We start from the raw sequence: 18495 nt of genomic DNA on the forward strand, positions 1-18495 counted from the left end.
CATTTCACTTCAGCTCTCCTCTTCCTCTCCTCTCGAACAATATTCTCTGTCTCTGTTGTTTTTCCATTCCCTGCTCTTATCTGCTGATCTCCTGCTGTCTACATCTTTAACCTCTTTCCCTCTGGTCTCTCTTCCTCCAGCCTCCCTATCTGTCTGCCAGCCTCCATCCTGTCTGTGGATGTGATGGGTAGAAACTGACAGAGGGTAACAAACTGATTGGGGTCCCCTCCCGCCTCTTGTATTTCTTGTTCAGACAGTGTGAGCTGACGGTCACAGTTCTGGAAGAACTGCAGAGGATTCAGATGACTTGGCAGGATGTGGTCCTGTTGTCTGCTCTGCTTGTTTTTTCTTGTGTGAGGTGGTTTTGTGTATGAATGTATAATCCTATTGTGGACTCGGCCACCAGGTTAGCATCATGGGAATACATATTGCTGATTTGGGATGGGTCTGATACAGGCTGTGTGGCTGATATTGCTCTTTTATTAAAAACTGGCATCTGATATGATAGATGCCAGTTAGCAGTTTAACTGATTTGATATTTATCATTGCAGTGGTTATAGTGTCAGTCTTTTGTGGATATAAGATGTAGCATACTGCTTTTTAGTTAGTGGTTCTCTGCTTTAAAATATGATGCTGTAGGTATCCCTCTAGCATTATATCTGGACGTGCAGGGCTCCACGGTCAAGTTAGCAGTAATAAATATGAGACATCCGGTTACACTTTCTTTTTTTTTTTACTGTAGGAAACACTGACTATATGGAATGCTTTATTTTTTGTCATCAACATCGTTTGATTAAAAGCACAAATTATCAGCTTCAGTCCAAACGTATCTGCCTGGCCAGTTCAGTTAAACAAGTCTTCCAGGTATTCCCAGTGCTGCAGGTGGCAGTCATCATTTATTAAGAAGCCTCATAAAAGACACTGTGTGGACACAGGAAGTGCTTCAGCTCACATCACTCCAGGAGCTCTGGGATTGACTTATCTGGAATTGAGCTGCAGGGTGCTTCCCCTCAGGGCTGGAAAAACACTCACACACACACACACACACACACACACACACACACACACACACACACACACACACACACACACACACACACGTATTTGACCAGTCAATCACCTTAGCATCCACTTCTCTTCTTTTTACAGATTCCACTCCATCCACTTTTTCATTCTTTCATCTCTCTCTCTCTCTCTCTCTCTCTCTCTCTCTCTCTCTCTCTCTCTCTCTCTCTCTCTGCTCTTTTCCTGTCTGACTCTGTATAAAATTAAACCAGTGAACCTGCTCGTGTTCCTGCTGCATCCCCACTTTGTCTCCTCTCCCACTCTCTCTTTCCATTCGCTCTTTCTCTCCCTTTCGATTAAAAGTAGGTCATTCTGCAACATCGAGCTACAGCTCCTGCCACGCGTGACATCCACATATACACTTTTATCGCCTGGCAACCGTGCCTTCACCACGCACCCCCACCCCCCTCCATCCGAGTTTCCTCCATCTTACCTTCCCCGGAGGAGGTGCTTGTGCACAGGGCTGTGTTTGCAATCTGACACCGCTTTGTTTTGTCTCTGCTCTGCTTCCATAGGGGGGCTGAGGGTTAATTGTGCAGGACTTTGCAGAGGAAAGGAGGGTTCATTTCACACACATGCATACATAATGTCTATAGGTGTTCAGTGCAAGGGTTCTGCAATACTGAATGGAACTAAACCATGTCTGATTCGGGTTTGATTCGTGTAATTTAATGGTTTATATTAATGTTTTGTACCATTATTATGCCAGTAAATTACAAAAAGTGTGACACACAGACTTTTATTTGTTTCAGGAGGGAAAGGCTTCAGTAACAACATTCAGACAGCGTATGACAATTTATTTTAGACCTTTGAAATAAACAGAATTTTATTTTAATCCAAGGTTACCTAGCCGTTTCCTGAGCTTTCAACTATATGTCAAGGTCTTTCTTAATGGATCGAGTCAAGCATTTTGACTTTAGGGACAATAAAGACCTTCTAGGAACCCGGGAATTATATTGGTCATAATATTTGCTTATTGTGTGATTTGATTTGCCCTCATTACCAGAGCTGTTCAGCAGTACACTCTCATATTTCAGATTTCTTGGCCCCTCACACATAAATGCACCACAAGTCAGAGTTCATGCTTTCAATAACATTACCACACAAAGATAATGTTTCTGTATACGTTATCACAAAATATTACCATGATGGGTTGATGGAATACCCAGCAGAAGTGAGTTTATAGTTTCTGCAGTAAATAGTCTGTAGTAAGCTTTACTGAGTCTGGATGAACAGTTAGTACATATTGTGGCATTACACACAAACATGAACCCAACACCTCCCACACTTTCCCCAATTATCCCATCAGCTGCTGAGAGTGGTTGTCATGGCAACCCCTCTAAAGATCATCTATACCAAGGAAGTGATGTCATAGACATTTCCTCTTTAGCATGGGACCTGTGACCTTCTAGTGTGTATAAGAGCCATTTATTACCATGACCCCTCAGTGTGTGTGTGTGTGTGTGTGTGTGTGTGTGTGTGTGTGTGTGTGTGTGTGTGTGCGCGCGGGGGGCACAATAATGGACTGTGTTCAAAAGCCATAGCCAGAGGGTAAATAGGATTTTGTCAGGTGGGATGTAATATGCATGTATGGACGTGAACATAATGCACACACACACAGTCATTAGTGAATTGGTGAGTACTAGACCTGTTATAGATCAGCAGGGAATAGCAGGTGATAGACTGGACATCAAAGTGGCCACACTGACACACACACACACACACACACACACTCCTCATTGTCCCATGAGGCTGTTGAAAGCAGGTCAGAGAGAGCTACACTGTGGTGTGTTTGATTAAGAGCATCAACAACATCAGTCGTTTCTTTATTCACTTCACACATTCAGTGAAGTCTTTACTATAAATGTGTGATTGTGGGTAACACAGCAAAATGTCAGAGAACTCTTTTAACCCTCTAACACATCCAGTCAGATTCATACACACATACACACTGGTTTCAGGACGTTGGACATTACTTACCTGAAGGTTGCAAACGTAAGTACACAGGCCACAAACAGAACATGGACTATGCTGAGGGTGTAAATGGGGATTGCAATTTTAACCGTAACCACTGCATGCCTTACCCAGTCCTTCCTCTAATTAATTGTCAGTAACCTCACAATCAACCCTCACCTTAAACCAGTCAGCCTAAACATACATTTTCAGGTTGTAAGGGTGAAGTTGGGTCAGGGTGAGAACTTCAGTAGACGGTGGTGCTGCTGAACAAGATGTCCAGGAGCATGTCAGTATTATTACACAGCACTGCAGCCTTATTCACATACAGTCTCCTCAAGTAGGGCATACTACCACTGCGCCCTTTGGCAATGCACTTAACCCAGTTAAACATTTCTCCCCTAGATGCTCAATATGTGCCATACTGTCATCAGAGAGGGTTGTACTGCTCAAACATATATTTGATGAACTCTTTAGTCATCAGCTCAAGTTAAAGATGACGTAAAGCTTATGAACAGTGATATTTTAATGCTTGTGTTTAACCACCACCAATATACTTTTCATAACGCAACTAACTACATTGATAGATGCATTTACATACAAATGACAAATTTAACAGCAAATTTTAGTAATCCCAACAAAAGAAACTCATACTCTGAATTATTGATTTGCTGTGTAGCCCATACCACATCACACTTCATTACATTAGGTTTTATGAGATAGACCCAAAATAACCCCCAGTGGATACACGCAGCGAACATTCTCATAACATCTTGTTCAGTAACATCTTGTCATAGTCAGTGTACTTGTGTTAGCCTGAGAAAACATAGTTGCTGAGAAATGTAACCAAATCAGACAGAAGCTTAGCAGCACTACTAGCCTGAAAATAACTGAGTAGGCAGATGTCTCTGTGCCCCACCAAGACCCGAAACAGAAACCAGGACACTAGAAATAGTCAACACAGTAACAGAATCTGGATCCATGTCTGATCAGCACTGCCTAGTTTGACAGTTTGATCTGAGTTTGGTGCGTTGAACTGGACAGACTCACTGACAATCACAAGGTAGCCCCGCCCTAAATCATACCCTGCTTTATGGTCTATTTTACTGTAAATGGGACCATCATTTACTAAATGAACATCATGCTGTATGGAAGAAGACTGAAACTAGAGATTGAGACCATAAACCCATTAGGAAACTGTTTACTGAGCTAATAAATAGTGTTTCTCCATATGACTCAATATCTGACTCTGACATTTTTGGGAACAAACAGCTCATCAATTAATTGTGAAAAGGATCATTAGAAGCAGCCCTAGCTGGAAATGGACTTGTATAATTTTGTTGCAGCTGAGTGTGTGTGTGTATGTGTGTGTGTGTGTGTGTGTGTGTGTGTGTGTGTGTGTGTGTGTAAAGGTACAGTTTGCACAGTAACTGACGGTTTTACTGTATTGACTGAAACATTTTTGTCACTGTAGCACAAACTGTACTAGAGTGTGTGTTTTATATTCCCACAGAGGCTTTTCCACAGACCTCCAGGCAGACTGTATGTTGGTGTGTGTTTCTGTGTGAGTGTGTGCAGCAGCAGCAACACGGACAAGACGGACAAAAAGAAAGCGGGAAAGAGCAGCCTGCGATCCTAAGGGCAGCAGCTGGCGTACAGACGTGCTCTTTGAAAGCGAAAACACACAGTTGAAGAAACAACACTGCTGCAGACAGTCCTGAGGCGTGTGTGTGTGTGTGTGTGTGTGTGTGTGTGTGTGTGTGTGTGTGTGTATGTGTGTATGTGTGCTGTCTGCTGTACTGTATCTTCCACTTCTTCCTGCGCTCAGACTGGCAAAGACTAATGAGCAGTCTTCTCTTCAGACTTATATTATTGCAAACAGTCTCTCTCCGCACAAAAACTTGAGCTTGTGTAGCTGTAGATCTAATCAGTATTACATCATTGCCTGTCAGGGGGGCCAGGCAGAGTGACCCATACCCTCTGATTCAGTATGATCACAGATATTGCTTATTATAATATAATAGCAGACACTCATTCATCTGTGGAGCTTTGACTTTAATCTGATTGATAAACTGTATGTTATTTGTTTGCACAACAGGATTGAAGAGGTTATAATATTGTTAATTTTTTCTGTTTGTCTCATCAGGTCTTCTAAGTGGTCACGACAGAGTGGGTGGTCATCCAGCAGTTAAGTGTCAGCATCATTGAACGTAAGTCAGTCTTTCTGTTAGAGACACTACAGAGACACTACAGGTGAATAGTGTACAAATTTAACTAATAGATATCACCACTGAACTTCCCCAGTTGATTATTTACATTAAGACAATTCTTTTTTGTATTACAAGTTAGAAGAGGCTTTATCTGATGCTAATGTTTGGTGAAATAGTGTGTTGCTAGTTTGTGATCTACTTTGACTGCTGGCTTTCTTGTACCTACACTATTTATTTATGTGTGTATGTTGTGTTGCTGAAGGTAATTGTGTGTGATGGGTGGAGGGCTATTTTTGGGGTGTTTGTAGAACAGAATTGGTGATGCTGTGCTGAGGGTATATATGGAGGTCAAAAAAATAGTTGAGGGGGCAGTTATAATGTGTTAATGCCTCCAGCTTTCTCAAAGAGCTAAAAAAAAAGATTTGTCAGGAGAAATGTGCAGGGTTTGGATTTAGAACAAGCATTTTCAGCAAGAGGGAAAATAATTTGAATCTTTACAGACTATGATTGCCTTCTGGAAATATTCAGTATAGAGACATTTTGGTTGTAAAAAAAGAACTCTAAGAGGGATTCAAAAAATCCACCCCAAATCATTTCTTATCCGCCTACCTTTTCCACATTTGTATGACCTACATTCACTGCATATGCAGTGGATATATAATGTAGGAGGAGTGGGTAAGGTAATACATGCATTGTAGAATTCATTAAGCAGTGGAGAAAAAAGGTGAAGAAAATATAGATTCATTGTTAATTATGAGTCCCTCCACTAACACTTTTGTTGAAATTTGCAACCTTCAGCTAGTTTACTGTTCACTGTTATCCTCCATGAATGATTTTCTGAAAAAACACTGCAGCCCTCAGTTCCACAATCAAAATTTCCCACCAGCACGTGAATGCTTCATAACAGATATAGAGAGAAAACCAAAAATGGTGTAGCTAACAGTGGGAATCTTGGCTTTAAATCAATACCACTAAAGAACTATTCATTGTGCCAATTATACTGACCAGAGGTGGCTGGCAAAAGTACCAGCAGTCTTTACTCAAGTAGTACATACAAAAATATATAATATATTTAAAAAAACTCTGGTAAAAGTAAAAGTACGGTTTCAGCTTCTTTACTAAAGTAAAACTGAAAACTACAGGCTCCAAAATGTACCTTAAAGTATGAAAGTAAAAAGTACTCTGAAGGACATTTCTACCAACTATTTCTGTGCAAAGCTAATAGCCCTGTACTGTAGGAATAATCATCTAATAATCATAATCATCTGCGTGAAGACTGCTGATTTTGTGGATGTCTATAGAGCCTCTGTGTTGACATTTTATAAAATACCCTTTTACAACAAAATTAGAACATGTATTTATGTATGTATGTATGTATGTATGCAGGTTTTTTAAACGTAGGGTAAAGCCACTAAAAAACACCAATTGACTCCTTTCGCATTACCAATGGAAAAGTATGCTTTTTTTCCTCTCTGATGTATCACGTTTACTGTTGTTGAGAGTTGAAAGCTGCATTCATGACACAGAATTACCAAAGCTGGAGGTTACCTAATAAACAGCAGAACAAGGATGAGGATCTGCACACTCAAAGATACAGCGTTTTAAGCATGAGCATTAGAGTTCATATGTACTCTACACACACAATTACCCACAAAATCATTAAATGGGACTCAAGTGTGAAATTAGGGATTTTTCTGTTTTGGGGGACATGTTTACACACTACATATACACACTGAAATGCACACTCAAAATCTACATGAATAACAGTGCCATTTTACCTCCTCAGTCCTGTCCCCACCGTGTTTGTCCCAGAAGAGCACCATTAACACTCAGCAACATCCAAAATGACTCTAATAGAATCTCCCAGTGCTGGGAACAATGGAATAGTGGCGGTTGGTACAAAGACTTTGTGACTGTGTGTACTCGGTTAGGGATGGGCATAATTGAATATGAATGCTCTCTTTGCATGAACAAAGAGGAAGCACAACAATGTGCTGAATGTGTATTTGCCCATGGTTAAATGAAAAGATAAGACAATAAATGACCCATCTGTACAGCTGTGTTGAAGAAATTCTACTTTTTTGGTTTGTACTGTAATGTCTGCAGTATGTGATATACTGTAAAAGAGCTCCCTCGAAGAGCAGATCCATGTTGTCCAAATCTAACCAGTGATAAATGCTTAATTCCTTGCAAGTTTCTGAAACCAGGAAAATAATCCTAAAATGCGGCCAAAAGGAAAACCTTCCACAGCTGATTAGGCCTTGTGTTTAAAGCTGTAATAATCAAGCCTCAGTCATGCTAATCATGCTTGCCTTCCCATCTCATTTGACGAAGAGGAATTTTGTAGCTCGTGCATTTTAACTAGCCACTCTTAAGAAATATAAAACCTGTGAGGGCTATGAGAAGAAAATGAGTCCGAGATAAATTGATACATTCTACATTTGGTCTGGCAAGACTGAGAAATGTAATTCACTCCAAGACTTCTACTGTACTAAATTGTTTATGATAAAAATATATGTAATTACAGAGGTCTTATAGAAATCACCATCTTATCGTAAATAATGGAAGAAGTCATATAATATTGAATTTCTTCAGTCTCATTTAGCAAATTTATGCTAATTCCTTGCGGTTTCCAGAAGTAGGTTAACATTTTTATCTTTCTGTGTCATGATTTCCACTCTGAGCATGCTTCTGGCATAACTCATGGAAGGTCACTAAGCAGTGCCTACTGATACACAATACTGTATTCATGTAATGCAAATTAACATGTTCATTTTAGAAATAGAACCTTCTGTTGGAGCCTGTAGCAGGCTGGATGGAATAATGGCTTCTATGACGCACCCATTAATGTGATGTTAGGAGAAGTACTCAGCGTGTGTTTGTGTGTGTGATGATAATGTGTGCCTCAAGTTGTGGGGTTAAGGCTAAACTAAGGTAACTCTGACCTGGTTGTGTTTGTGTGTGTGTGTTTGTGTGTCTCAGGATGTGTAAACCAAACTATGGTCAACTAGAAATGTCAAGCATCTTCCAGTGGAGCACCACACAATAGCAAACCAAACCTGCCAGTTTGGTGTAGGACTTGTGCATGAATGTTTGTGTCCCCCAGACTACCCTGTAAAACCGTACACACTGACTCTTCATTTCTCTGAGCTGCTGCCATAACCAGGGCTGCACCAGTTCCAGACAAGGCCACTTTTGGCTTTGATAAATCCAAATTTATTAGGGCACCAAGGCCAAAACTACCCAATAGCATATATAAAAAAATTAGCTCAATCCTAAACACCTACAGCAGGAAAATGCAACATACTTATTAATGGAGCAGTAATATTAATACAAAAACCTCATATATAATAGTAAAAAACTACCAGTGATGATTGTACTGCACAATGACCCATTTTATTTTTCATACTTTTAAATACATTTTACTGATAATGCTTACATATCTTAGTAAGGTTTAGAATGCAGAACTCAAGTAACATAATTACCCTTCTGTTAACGTTACATCAAAGTTCCTCACAACATCAACTTTCTGAACCATCTGTGGTTCTAAAAATATCTGTGGGAGAAATTGCGCTACTGTTGATGTACTGGTGGCTATGGCTCAGGTGGTAGAGTGGGTCATCCACTCATCAGAAGGTTGGCAGTTAATCCCCAGCTCCTGAATGTATGTGAGTCCGTTACTTTCTGTTTGTGATGGCCTTTGTTGTCATCACAATGAATGTGGCATGTTGTGTACAGTGCTTTAAGTGGTTGGAAGACGAGGTGCTATATATATACAGTCCATTTACCATGTCCAGCGTGATGACAGACACTGGGAAACATGCATTTGGTTATTTGCTGGGTATGTAGAATGCAGTTTTAAATGAGGAAAATCTGGAACTTCAAGGGCACGATGGCCAGTTCAAAGCAGGGCAATGCCAAACTGACTGTGTGGTTAGTCCATTTTAGAAGGGGCATTACGGCCACACGGCAGGGCATCAACGGCATTGGCCCTGGTATAATTCCTACCCTGCAGTTCTTCGTGACTGAGACCAAGCCAGGACAAAATGTTGTTCTGCTGTTGCCCTGTGACTGGGTCCTTGAAACAATGTCAGCTAGCGCCAGAGTAAAAATACGTGTCAATCCTAATTTAAACTGATTTTATATTACGGTACATGGTCTTTGGCCTAAGGAAAGTGTAGACAACCATGCGTCTCCTTCAGTACACTTGGAGTTGAGAGCCACTTCCACCATCCACCTACTCGTGAGGTCTAATGCCTGGCTGATATCAGCCCGATAACGGCACATTTATCAAACATGGGGTATCAGGAATGAAAAGAGACATTATGACAAATTGTCATTTTATTGTATGTAGTTTGCCATAGTAAGTTATTACTGATTCTAGGATGCCTTTCAAGAAGGAGCAGGATGCAAGAGTTTGCCTTTTCTTTAGGGATGCAACTAGTTTCATTTTGATAAATCTGTTGAACATTTTCATGATGAATTGATTAGTTCTGTCCATAAAATGTCAGAAAATTGTGAAAAACGTTGATCAGTGTTTCCCAAAGCCCAAAGTGACGTCCTCAGATGTCTGCGAATAATTGGTAATCAAAATAGGTGGCAGTAAATTTAATAGTTGATCATATATTAATTTGTGATTGCTTTGGATGCCAAGTCTGATATGTCTCATGGCCAAGTAACGGCAGGAATCTGAGGCACCATAATCACCTAATCTAACAAAAAATTCGATAGGGTTCAATAAGTAGGAGGGGAGATTGCAAACTCCTTGTAAGGGGCAGCCTCAATCTACGTATGGATCTGTGTGTAAATCAATATTTACGCCCTTTATGCCAGAAAGTGTGCTGCCAGCTTTGGACCTTGACCTCGTCTTTCTCTGTGTAATGCATAAACCTCAGAATTAAAACGTCTGTCATAGTCAGTTAATCAACAATCCTTGGCCCACCTGCTATGTACATTTGCACATCTGTCCCACAACTCCCACAAATCCCCTCAAATCCACAGCAAATTGCTTGAAATCAGCTTTATTATTTTTAATTTGAGATGTTACAATGCCATTTTATCCTTCCCAATACCAATCCAAATACCTGAACTTGGACAATGCTGGGAAGTAGCACGGTACTGTTTCAGGGCTAATAAATGGCTTGGTATCGGACCGGTGCATAGACACATGTACTCACCAATACGTGATTCCACATTTTAGACTCTACTGATACCTGTATCGGAACAGCTGTAGTCTTGACAGCTGTGCTTTGAACCCTTTGGGTATGATGACAAAATGAGAAGAGCTGTTAAAAGTCCAAATGAGACACTACAGCTAAAAGTATAGTATTCAATATTGAGCTAGCATTAGCATTATATCAACTTCCAAACCGACTTGGTGTGGTTATCTACAGTCTAGACCTTAGCCTTGCTTTATCCAAATGTTAATTTAATACAAAACCGCAAGTTTCATAGTCTCAAATAGATGATAGTCAGGTTCTACATTGCTGTTGAATCGGGATGTATTTTTTACAACATGGTTCCAATGTTATGTTCCACTCATATATGACATAACATTAGAAATTGCAGTCACCCCTTGTGGGAGTGTGAGGAGATTCAAAGATTTTGGTGATACTATATATATCTGAAATTACCTCATCTGCAATACCTTTAAGTCCTTTATCCAGACAGTTGTTTTCTATCTAATAGTGAAAGAAAAATGGTTGACCTGTGTCCATCTCAAACCAGGTGCCTGATTGCTCCGTGCTAGAAGAATGTTAGTAGTTCCTCCCTTTGACCACTGATTCAACAACATTTGTGACTGTAAGAATAAGGTTTGTAAAATGGGCCCCAGGTTTTTGCAGCCTGCAGTGTAGCTTTTCCTTTCCACTGCTACGTGAGGTAATGAGTAGTATGTAGTATCTGGCGTTCACTGACCGTTTTACTCACATGTACATGCACTCAGTCTCAGCGTGTCACTAGTGTGCTATCATTTATAATGCACTGAAGTGTGTAGAGAAACCCTGACCTATTTCAGTGCTTTCACTGCCACTCTCTCTCTTCTCTGTCCATGTCTCTCTACTACTTTCCTCTTTATCTTGATTTTCTCTCTCCTTGACTTTTATGGTGGGAGTAGATCGGCAATTCAAAGCAGATTTCTGTCTTAAGACTCATATTGGACTGTGTGCCATGCTCTTTTCCTAATCCCTTCCCTCTTCTGTTCCTCTCTGGTGTGTGTATGGGTGTGTGTGTGTGTGTGTGTATGTGTGTTATAGTAATTAACAGAGATGGGGTGATACTGGTTGGGTTACAACTGAGCTACAGAGATATATGTGCTTTTATGTGTGTGTGTGTGTGTGTGTGTGTGTGACCGTACCTCCCTGTGCATCTGCATCCATGCATGTTGTGTGTGTGTGTGTGTGTGTGTGTGTGTGTGTGTGTGTGTGTGTGTGTGTGGGTGTGTGTGTGAGAGAGACAGAGAGAGAGAGAGAGAGATTGGCACCTCATGCCAGCCAATGCTGGGGTATTAGCTCCCCAGGGGCAGATTAGCTATTTAGTTGAATAGTGTTGAATTGACATACCACCAGATGGTTTATGCATAAATATGTGTGTGTGTGTGTGTGTGTGTGTGTGTGTGTGTGTGTGTGTGTGTGTGTGTGTGCGTGCGCGTGTGTGTGTGGTAGGTGTTTTTTGGGTGAAATCTGACTACTGCCCTCAGGCCAAAAAGCTGTTGTTTCTCTCTGTTGTGAGACCAGTCTGTTATTGCAGTTTAAAGAGATAAAGGCTGATCCTAAACTGTGTGGTTTTTAACAATTCGGATCCATTTTTGAGCAAAACTGTTTGTATGATCATCAGGAAATAGTGCTGTAAGAATGATCCTAATCGAACTCCACAGTGCCGACATGTTTCATGCTGATCATGGTACAATAAGGGTGTCTTTGTTTCTCCTTTTTAAGGGAACTGCTGTAACTTTTGCTGGACAGCTTGATCAACAGAAACAGAACAAATGTTTAAATGAGCCAGTTAAGTTAGAAGGCAAAGATTTTATCTTTATGGCCAGATGTTAAAAAGCCAAAAATAGAATAAAAATGGTAAATGCTAAAACTTAGGGCCAAATTGCAGTGGAAACGAGGGCAAACAGACTCTTTAAAACAAAGCTTCATCTAAAGTTTGGTAACGTTTGCAAACAGTAGTCACCATAAGCCACTGTTCACGACAGACAAAGTAAGTCTGTAGCAGCAAAACCCCTGAATTCCTTTGGCTCCTCCTAGTGCTCCTAATGACATTTGCAAAAATCCACTGTACCCAAAAGAAAAAAACAAGCCGAGAAAGATAGTTGACACCAACCCAAAATATCTTTATCAAATAATCTGCTTGGTTTTCACTATATGGATATGGTAATGCATTGGCAAATTTCTTTTATTCATATATTTGACGCAATAAGAGTTGACTGATTGGCTCTAGTGCACTAAAAGTCCTCCTCAGTACCTCAACAATAATGTGTGTTATTTATGTCCCCACCCTCATTTTGCCTTTATATTTTTCTAGAGATTTGAAATGGCAGCCTTATGGTAAACATACACCCCCACACTCCCACCTGATATTTTGTTAATTTATCCGGTTGTCATAGCTTTGAGCTCTGGTGTGATCTGAAGCAGAGTGAAGGATTGATCCTGGTGGGGGATGGCAGCATGGGGGACAGGGATTAACAGTGGGCAGGTGGTCCTGGTATGGTTGCCAGTGCACAGACCTGGCTGTCATGTGGAGGTGGTGGGGAGTAAATGAGAAATCTTTGGCATGTGTGCTGGCTGGTTGTGTGGCAGGAAGTAGATTTTAGTGTAGAGGGTAGAAAAGTATGCATATTGTCTCCTGCAAATAAAGTAATATTGAGACAAATATAACACCATCCTCTTGAAATCAGTAAATGACAATATCAAGTATTCGACAAAATGATGGAAAAACATTGATGTTTACTGCATTTGGTAATATTTTCTTTTGTTTAATTACATGTTTCCTTTTGCATTTGAAAACAAAATATTGACTCCAAGAATTGAACATCTAAAATGAGTAAATTCAGTTTGTTAATTTTCGTAGAGATGAGACCTGTGAGGCAAAATGTCTTGAGACTTTGTCTCCATTGTGAGATGATAAGAGGTAAATTAGAAGTATTTCCCACAGGGCTATCCCAACTTAAGATTTTCCTGCTTGAGTAATAGTTAGGGGCTTTCATTGTCTTTAATTGATAGAGATGTAGAGTGACAGGAAAGGGGGGAGAGAGAAGGGATGACAAGCAGCAAAGGGCCACAGGTCAAAGTCAAACCCATGGCTGCTGCAGAAACGCCTTAGCTTTGGAACATGGTGCGCCAGCTCTCCCAGGTGAGCTAGTAGGGTGCCACATGGGCAGATCATTTAAACTAGTGCTTCTTAACCTGTGTACCCCCAGGGGTCCTTTAAGGGGTTCCAGGAGGTCTACAGAAAAAAATGGAAATATTTTAATGTCACATCATTTCACCCAGTAGAAGCTGGCCAAATGAGAGAATTTTAGCCTTTTAAAATTGAACTGAAAAAAGTATCCCTAAATACTTTCTCTGTTACTTGTTCAGTGAGCTCGCCTTTGATTCTAACATCAAGGGATTCTGATTTCTTAGTGTTTAAAGTCAGACAGGAGGCATCAAACCAAGCGTACTTTTTTTTTGGTTGGCTTTTCTGCAACAGCATCGCAGGTTTTGCCAGGATTGTGTTGTCCATGGTTGGTTGAGAACCACTCCACTTTCTGCTGCTGTGAAGCAGCCTGATCCCACTTTAAGAATCAGTGCCACAGAGCTTCTCCTTGGCTTTGTTTCTAGGCTGCTCTCTCTAGGGAGCCACACAGAGACTCAGCTGTGAATGTAGGCCAGAGTCGACACACAGACACACACACTCTCTCTCTCTCTCTCTCTCTCTCTCTCGTGCCAGAATACATACACAGCTACACGCTCATCCTCACATGCAAACAGTTTATACTGTACATATACTGTACGGTCTACTACTCTGCCTTCATCCTAACCATCTGTCTCTCTGTCTGTGCTCACAGGTCCTCGCTGCGGCTGTCAGGAGAACCATCTAGCCAATCAGGAGAGGTGAGTGGCGAGGCCGGCCAATCGGAGGGGGAGAGATGTTGGGGCAGGACGGGCATGCGGTCCTGGCTCTCGTGTTAATGCTGCTACTATGGCGCGAAGCAGCACCCATCGAAGTTCCACAAGACCGTAAGTCACTCAGCAATAATTGAACACAGTATGTTACCGTAGGTGATGATACAATAACCATAGCAAAAGCTGTGTCAGTTAATTTGGTTAAAAGTTAAAAGAAGATGGCTGAGATCAACGGCTCAGATAGGTTGGATGATCAGTGCTGCTAGGATTGCTACTATCCTATTGACTTCCTGTCTGGAAAACAACTCTTTGGACAAATAAGGATGGTAGTACCAGTGTTATTAGATATTTACTATGTTCTGTCATTCACTACTTTTACAAGCACGAAATATTTCAGTTTTTCAGACAATATTCATACTAAGCAGTTTACATGGGTAATGAAAATACATTTTCCACTAAAATTCCTGTTTCCATGCAGCTGTGCATACTCCGATAAACTGTTAATGACGTACTGGACATCCTACAGAGGTATTTCCTCATGTTGCTCTGTGGTAAAAGTGGAACAGATGGAGCTGCTTGAAAAAATCCTCTTTTCACACAAAGAGGAAAAATGGCTCAAAGTTTTCCTCCTCGTAAACACAGCCTGCCTCTTTCATTCATTCAGCCACCATCTTGAAAAGGTTGACATTGTGATATATTGTGATTGGAATTAGGAATATCTAAACTGAATATGCTGTTTTCAGGAATCTTATCAAATGTGGAATATCGTCATGTATGGAATAACAGTGGAAATCTAGTTTTTGGTCTAGTTTAGCTATTTTTAGCTCACAAACTTTTCAAATTGGCTTGGGGCCTCTGCTGGTATTGTCATCTGATAGGAGGGCCATGTTCAAGTACTCCAAAAAACCACATTCCAAAAACATTTCCTTACATCATATTTAACAAAACAAAAAGCAAACAACAGTTTATGTACATTTTTATTTCATCACATCACTAATTCATTGTTGTTGTTCACAGCATTTGTGGGAACCTTTTACCTTTGCCATTTTAATTGTATATGAAGGGGTCATTTAAATTGATATGAAAAAAAATAACATCAGGTAGGGGGATGCAGGGCCAGAAATGTCCCCCAGGCCAGCAGTTTGAGATCCCTGCATTAAACTGTATACTGCTGACACAGAGCTAGTTCGCCTCTTCAAATTAAAAATCGTTGCTTCTAGCCTTTTGGTAAAGGGCAGATCATTTTAGAACTTATCGCAAGTAACACATTTGCAGAAGGTCCATTAGGCCATGTTTTTGGTGCTATTGTGAGCTTACAGTGAAGTGGGAAAAATGCCCATTGTTTTTTCACGTCCCCCAACTCTATAGAAGTGCAGTTTATGATTCAGGGGAACTTCAACGGTGAGTTAAAGCACAGGTTTAAAGGCATTTTAGCATTCATTTGTAAAATATGAAACCAGAAGAGTGTGTCAGGAGGATTACATTAACATTTGATTATCATGAGAATAGACTGCTTTAAATCCCTGGGTGATAGTGAGTCCCTTCAAAGATGATAGGTCTTCATTGATTCTAACATGCACGCATTAATATATTATATAGATATACTCCCAACACACACACACACACACACACACACACACACACACACACACACACACACACACACACACATTCTCATACCTTTCCATTATGACAAGTAGAACTGGATTCTGCTGTTAAATGGATTCCTGAGGGATTTGGGAACAAAAGCACAAAGGAGAAAGGGAGAAGTCATGCATTTTCTTTCTTTTTTTCTTACCCTCGCTAACACACACACACACACACACACACACACACACACACACACACACACACACACACACAAACAAACTCTTTTTTCACAGCTAAGATGAATGTTTCACTATTGTACAATGAAATATTATTTGATACTGAGAGAGCCCCAAGGACACCTGTCTTATATGTTCCATACACAACTGCACCCACACGCACACACACACACACACTCCCAGCAGTCAGCTGTCAGCTGCTCTGTCTTCTATTTGTCTTCCCCCTATGGCACCATCTCTCCCTCTGTTTTTTTTATAAGTCTGACCTTTCAACCCTGGACTTATGATGCTCTATTGATCCGGTACACGTGCACATGCACACACCCTGCCTAACAGAAACCATTTGGATAATACTCTTATAACCCAGTGACCTCTCCTTAATGTATTCACCATACTGTGATGAACCGACAGGCAGGGATTTTAATGTCCCGATACACCGTATAGGGTTTGCTGCATAATTCGATGTATGATATTGCATGTAAAAATCTGAATAAATACAACCTTTCCAGACAAATGTGCAAACACACTGTGTTTAAGTTGAATAATTCCTTTGTTCCTTGTTATGTGGTTCTTTTAGACTTTGGAGCAAAATGAAAATCACATAAACCCTTAAATGAGTTAGCTAGCATTTTGCTAACATTAGCTACCTTTCAGATGTAAATAGCTTACTATCTGTTGATGTAGATTTTGCAGAGATCCCCCTTACCAAATGTTCAACACTTGGGTGGACTAACGTTTTTCAAAAATTCATCACAGAGACTGGTTTTGAACATTTTCAAGCAGCAGAAACAGAATCTGGTCAACTTTTTACTTATTTGGCCTAATTTTGGTATTTCAGTAGCTCTCAATGTACACAGTCCAAAGACCAGTATTCATGTTTGTCTTTTAATTGCAAATTAGCCATTAAATGTATATCAAAAAGGCCACCAGTGTACTTTTGGTAGGTGTACCGACCAGATTTAGTTGATTAAATAGATTTCTCAGTTTTTACGTCATCACATTTTTGAATTGCTGCTATACGACATGTTAAACCCCTAATGACTCTTCCCTTGTAGCTTTTTGTCAGAGCTAACTAAGGCACCACATGCTTCACATTGTGTTTATGGTTTCATTCAGTGAACAGAAGCCCCATCCCCCTCTTTTCCTTATGTCTCCTTATCTGCTTCACAGGGAACTGCACTCTTGACCTTTATTGATTGAGTGCTTTCTGCACATCCCTACGGACACACACGTTCACACACTCACACACACTCTATCTCTCATATGATGAATACTTTTTAAATTTAGTAAATAGGTCTGTGGAGTCGTAGCCGACAAGACACAGTCGTCATATGCACACACATAATAGCAGCATAAATGTAAGCACACATACATGTGCACACACTTATTAAGTGTGTGTAACACTATATTAAGGCTCATGTGTAACTGTCACGCAAACACAAGGTCATGCTCCTGACACATGGTTGCTTCATCACTGGGTGTGTGTTCCTGTGTGTCAGTGGGGAGGGGGTTTAAATCAGTCCATATGACTGCAAAATGTCTATGTCTAAGAAAGGTCCAGTAGTTCTTTTAAAATCTCATTAAATTGTGCTCCAGTTGAATAATATCTCATTAGTGTTGCTTTACATCAAACTCACTTACAGTCACCTAAAAACATTACATCACCTTACACACTTTATTATCAGATCCCTGTCTTTTTATCAGGCTGTTGTTGTCAGTCAACACTTTACTCCAGATTGTAATTTAAAACAATGAAAGCCAGTCTAATCATACCCCCATGCATTACAAAATCACTGGATAAACATAAAATAGAGTTATACTGTTGTCAAATCAAGTCAAACTTTATTTATATACCCCAAAATCCCAATTTGCCTCTGGGGGCTTTACAATCTGTACAACATTCAGCGTCCCCCCAAAATGAAAGAAACCTTCGGAAGGTCTAAAGAACAGAGGAGGGTTCAATCGCTTGTCCTTTCCGCCAGGGAGACCTGGGCGAGGACGGGCCACAGAATAGATTAGCAACTGTAATCATGTCTATCGCAAACATATGACTAAAAGTATTTTCTGACACACTGAATAAATGGACTAAACTGATTATTGCTACTACTACTGAGTAGAAGGAACTGACTCCTTGCAAGCAGCAGTCCATCCAGAAAAGGCTAAACTCATCAGCACTAGTTTTTTAGGATTGTAGGAATTCGCCATTATTATTTTTCTACACCTTTAATCAAATGGTTTTGGCGCTTTCCCATGCTCAACAGCTCACGAAACATTGCACAAAACATGACTAAGCCACGCCCCTCCGAATCAGCCCCCAAGACGTGTATGACC

General features: G+C 40.5%; 1 protein-coding gene across 18 annotated transcripts in view; it reads left to right on the plus strand.

Annotated features, from left to right (window-relative positions):
* The window catches only part of nfasca (neurofascin homolog (chicken) a), a 144165-nt gene that overhangs the window by 62626 nt on the left and 63044 nt on the right, over positions 1-18495 (plus strand). For all 18 annotated transcript variants that reach the window (XM_051414907.1, XM_051414908.1, XM_051414916.1 and 15 more), the window contains 2 exons: positions 5165-5228; positions 14281-14452. In XM_051414907.1, coding sequence (XP_051270867.1) covers positions 14362-14452 — 91 coding nt within the window. In that variant the 5' untranslated portion in view covers positions 5165-5228; positions 14281-14361. The remainder of the gene's footprint in view (positions 1-5164; positions 5229-14280; positions 14453-18495) is intronic.

The sequence above is a fragment of the Dicentrarchus labrax genome, unplaced genomic scaffold, assembly GCF_905237075.1.
Source record: "Dicentrarchus labrax unplaced genomic scaffold, dlabrax2021, whole genome shotgun sequence".
NCBI lineage: Eukaryota > Metazoa > Chordata > Actinopteri > Moronidae > Dicentrarchus > Dicentrarchus labrax.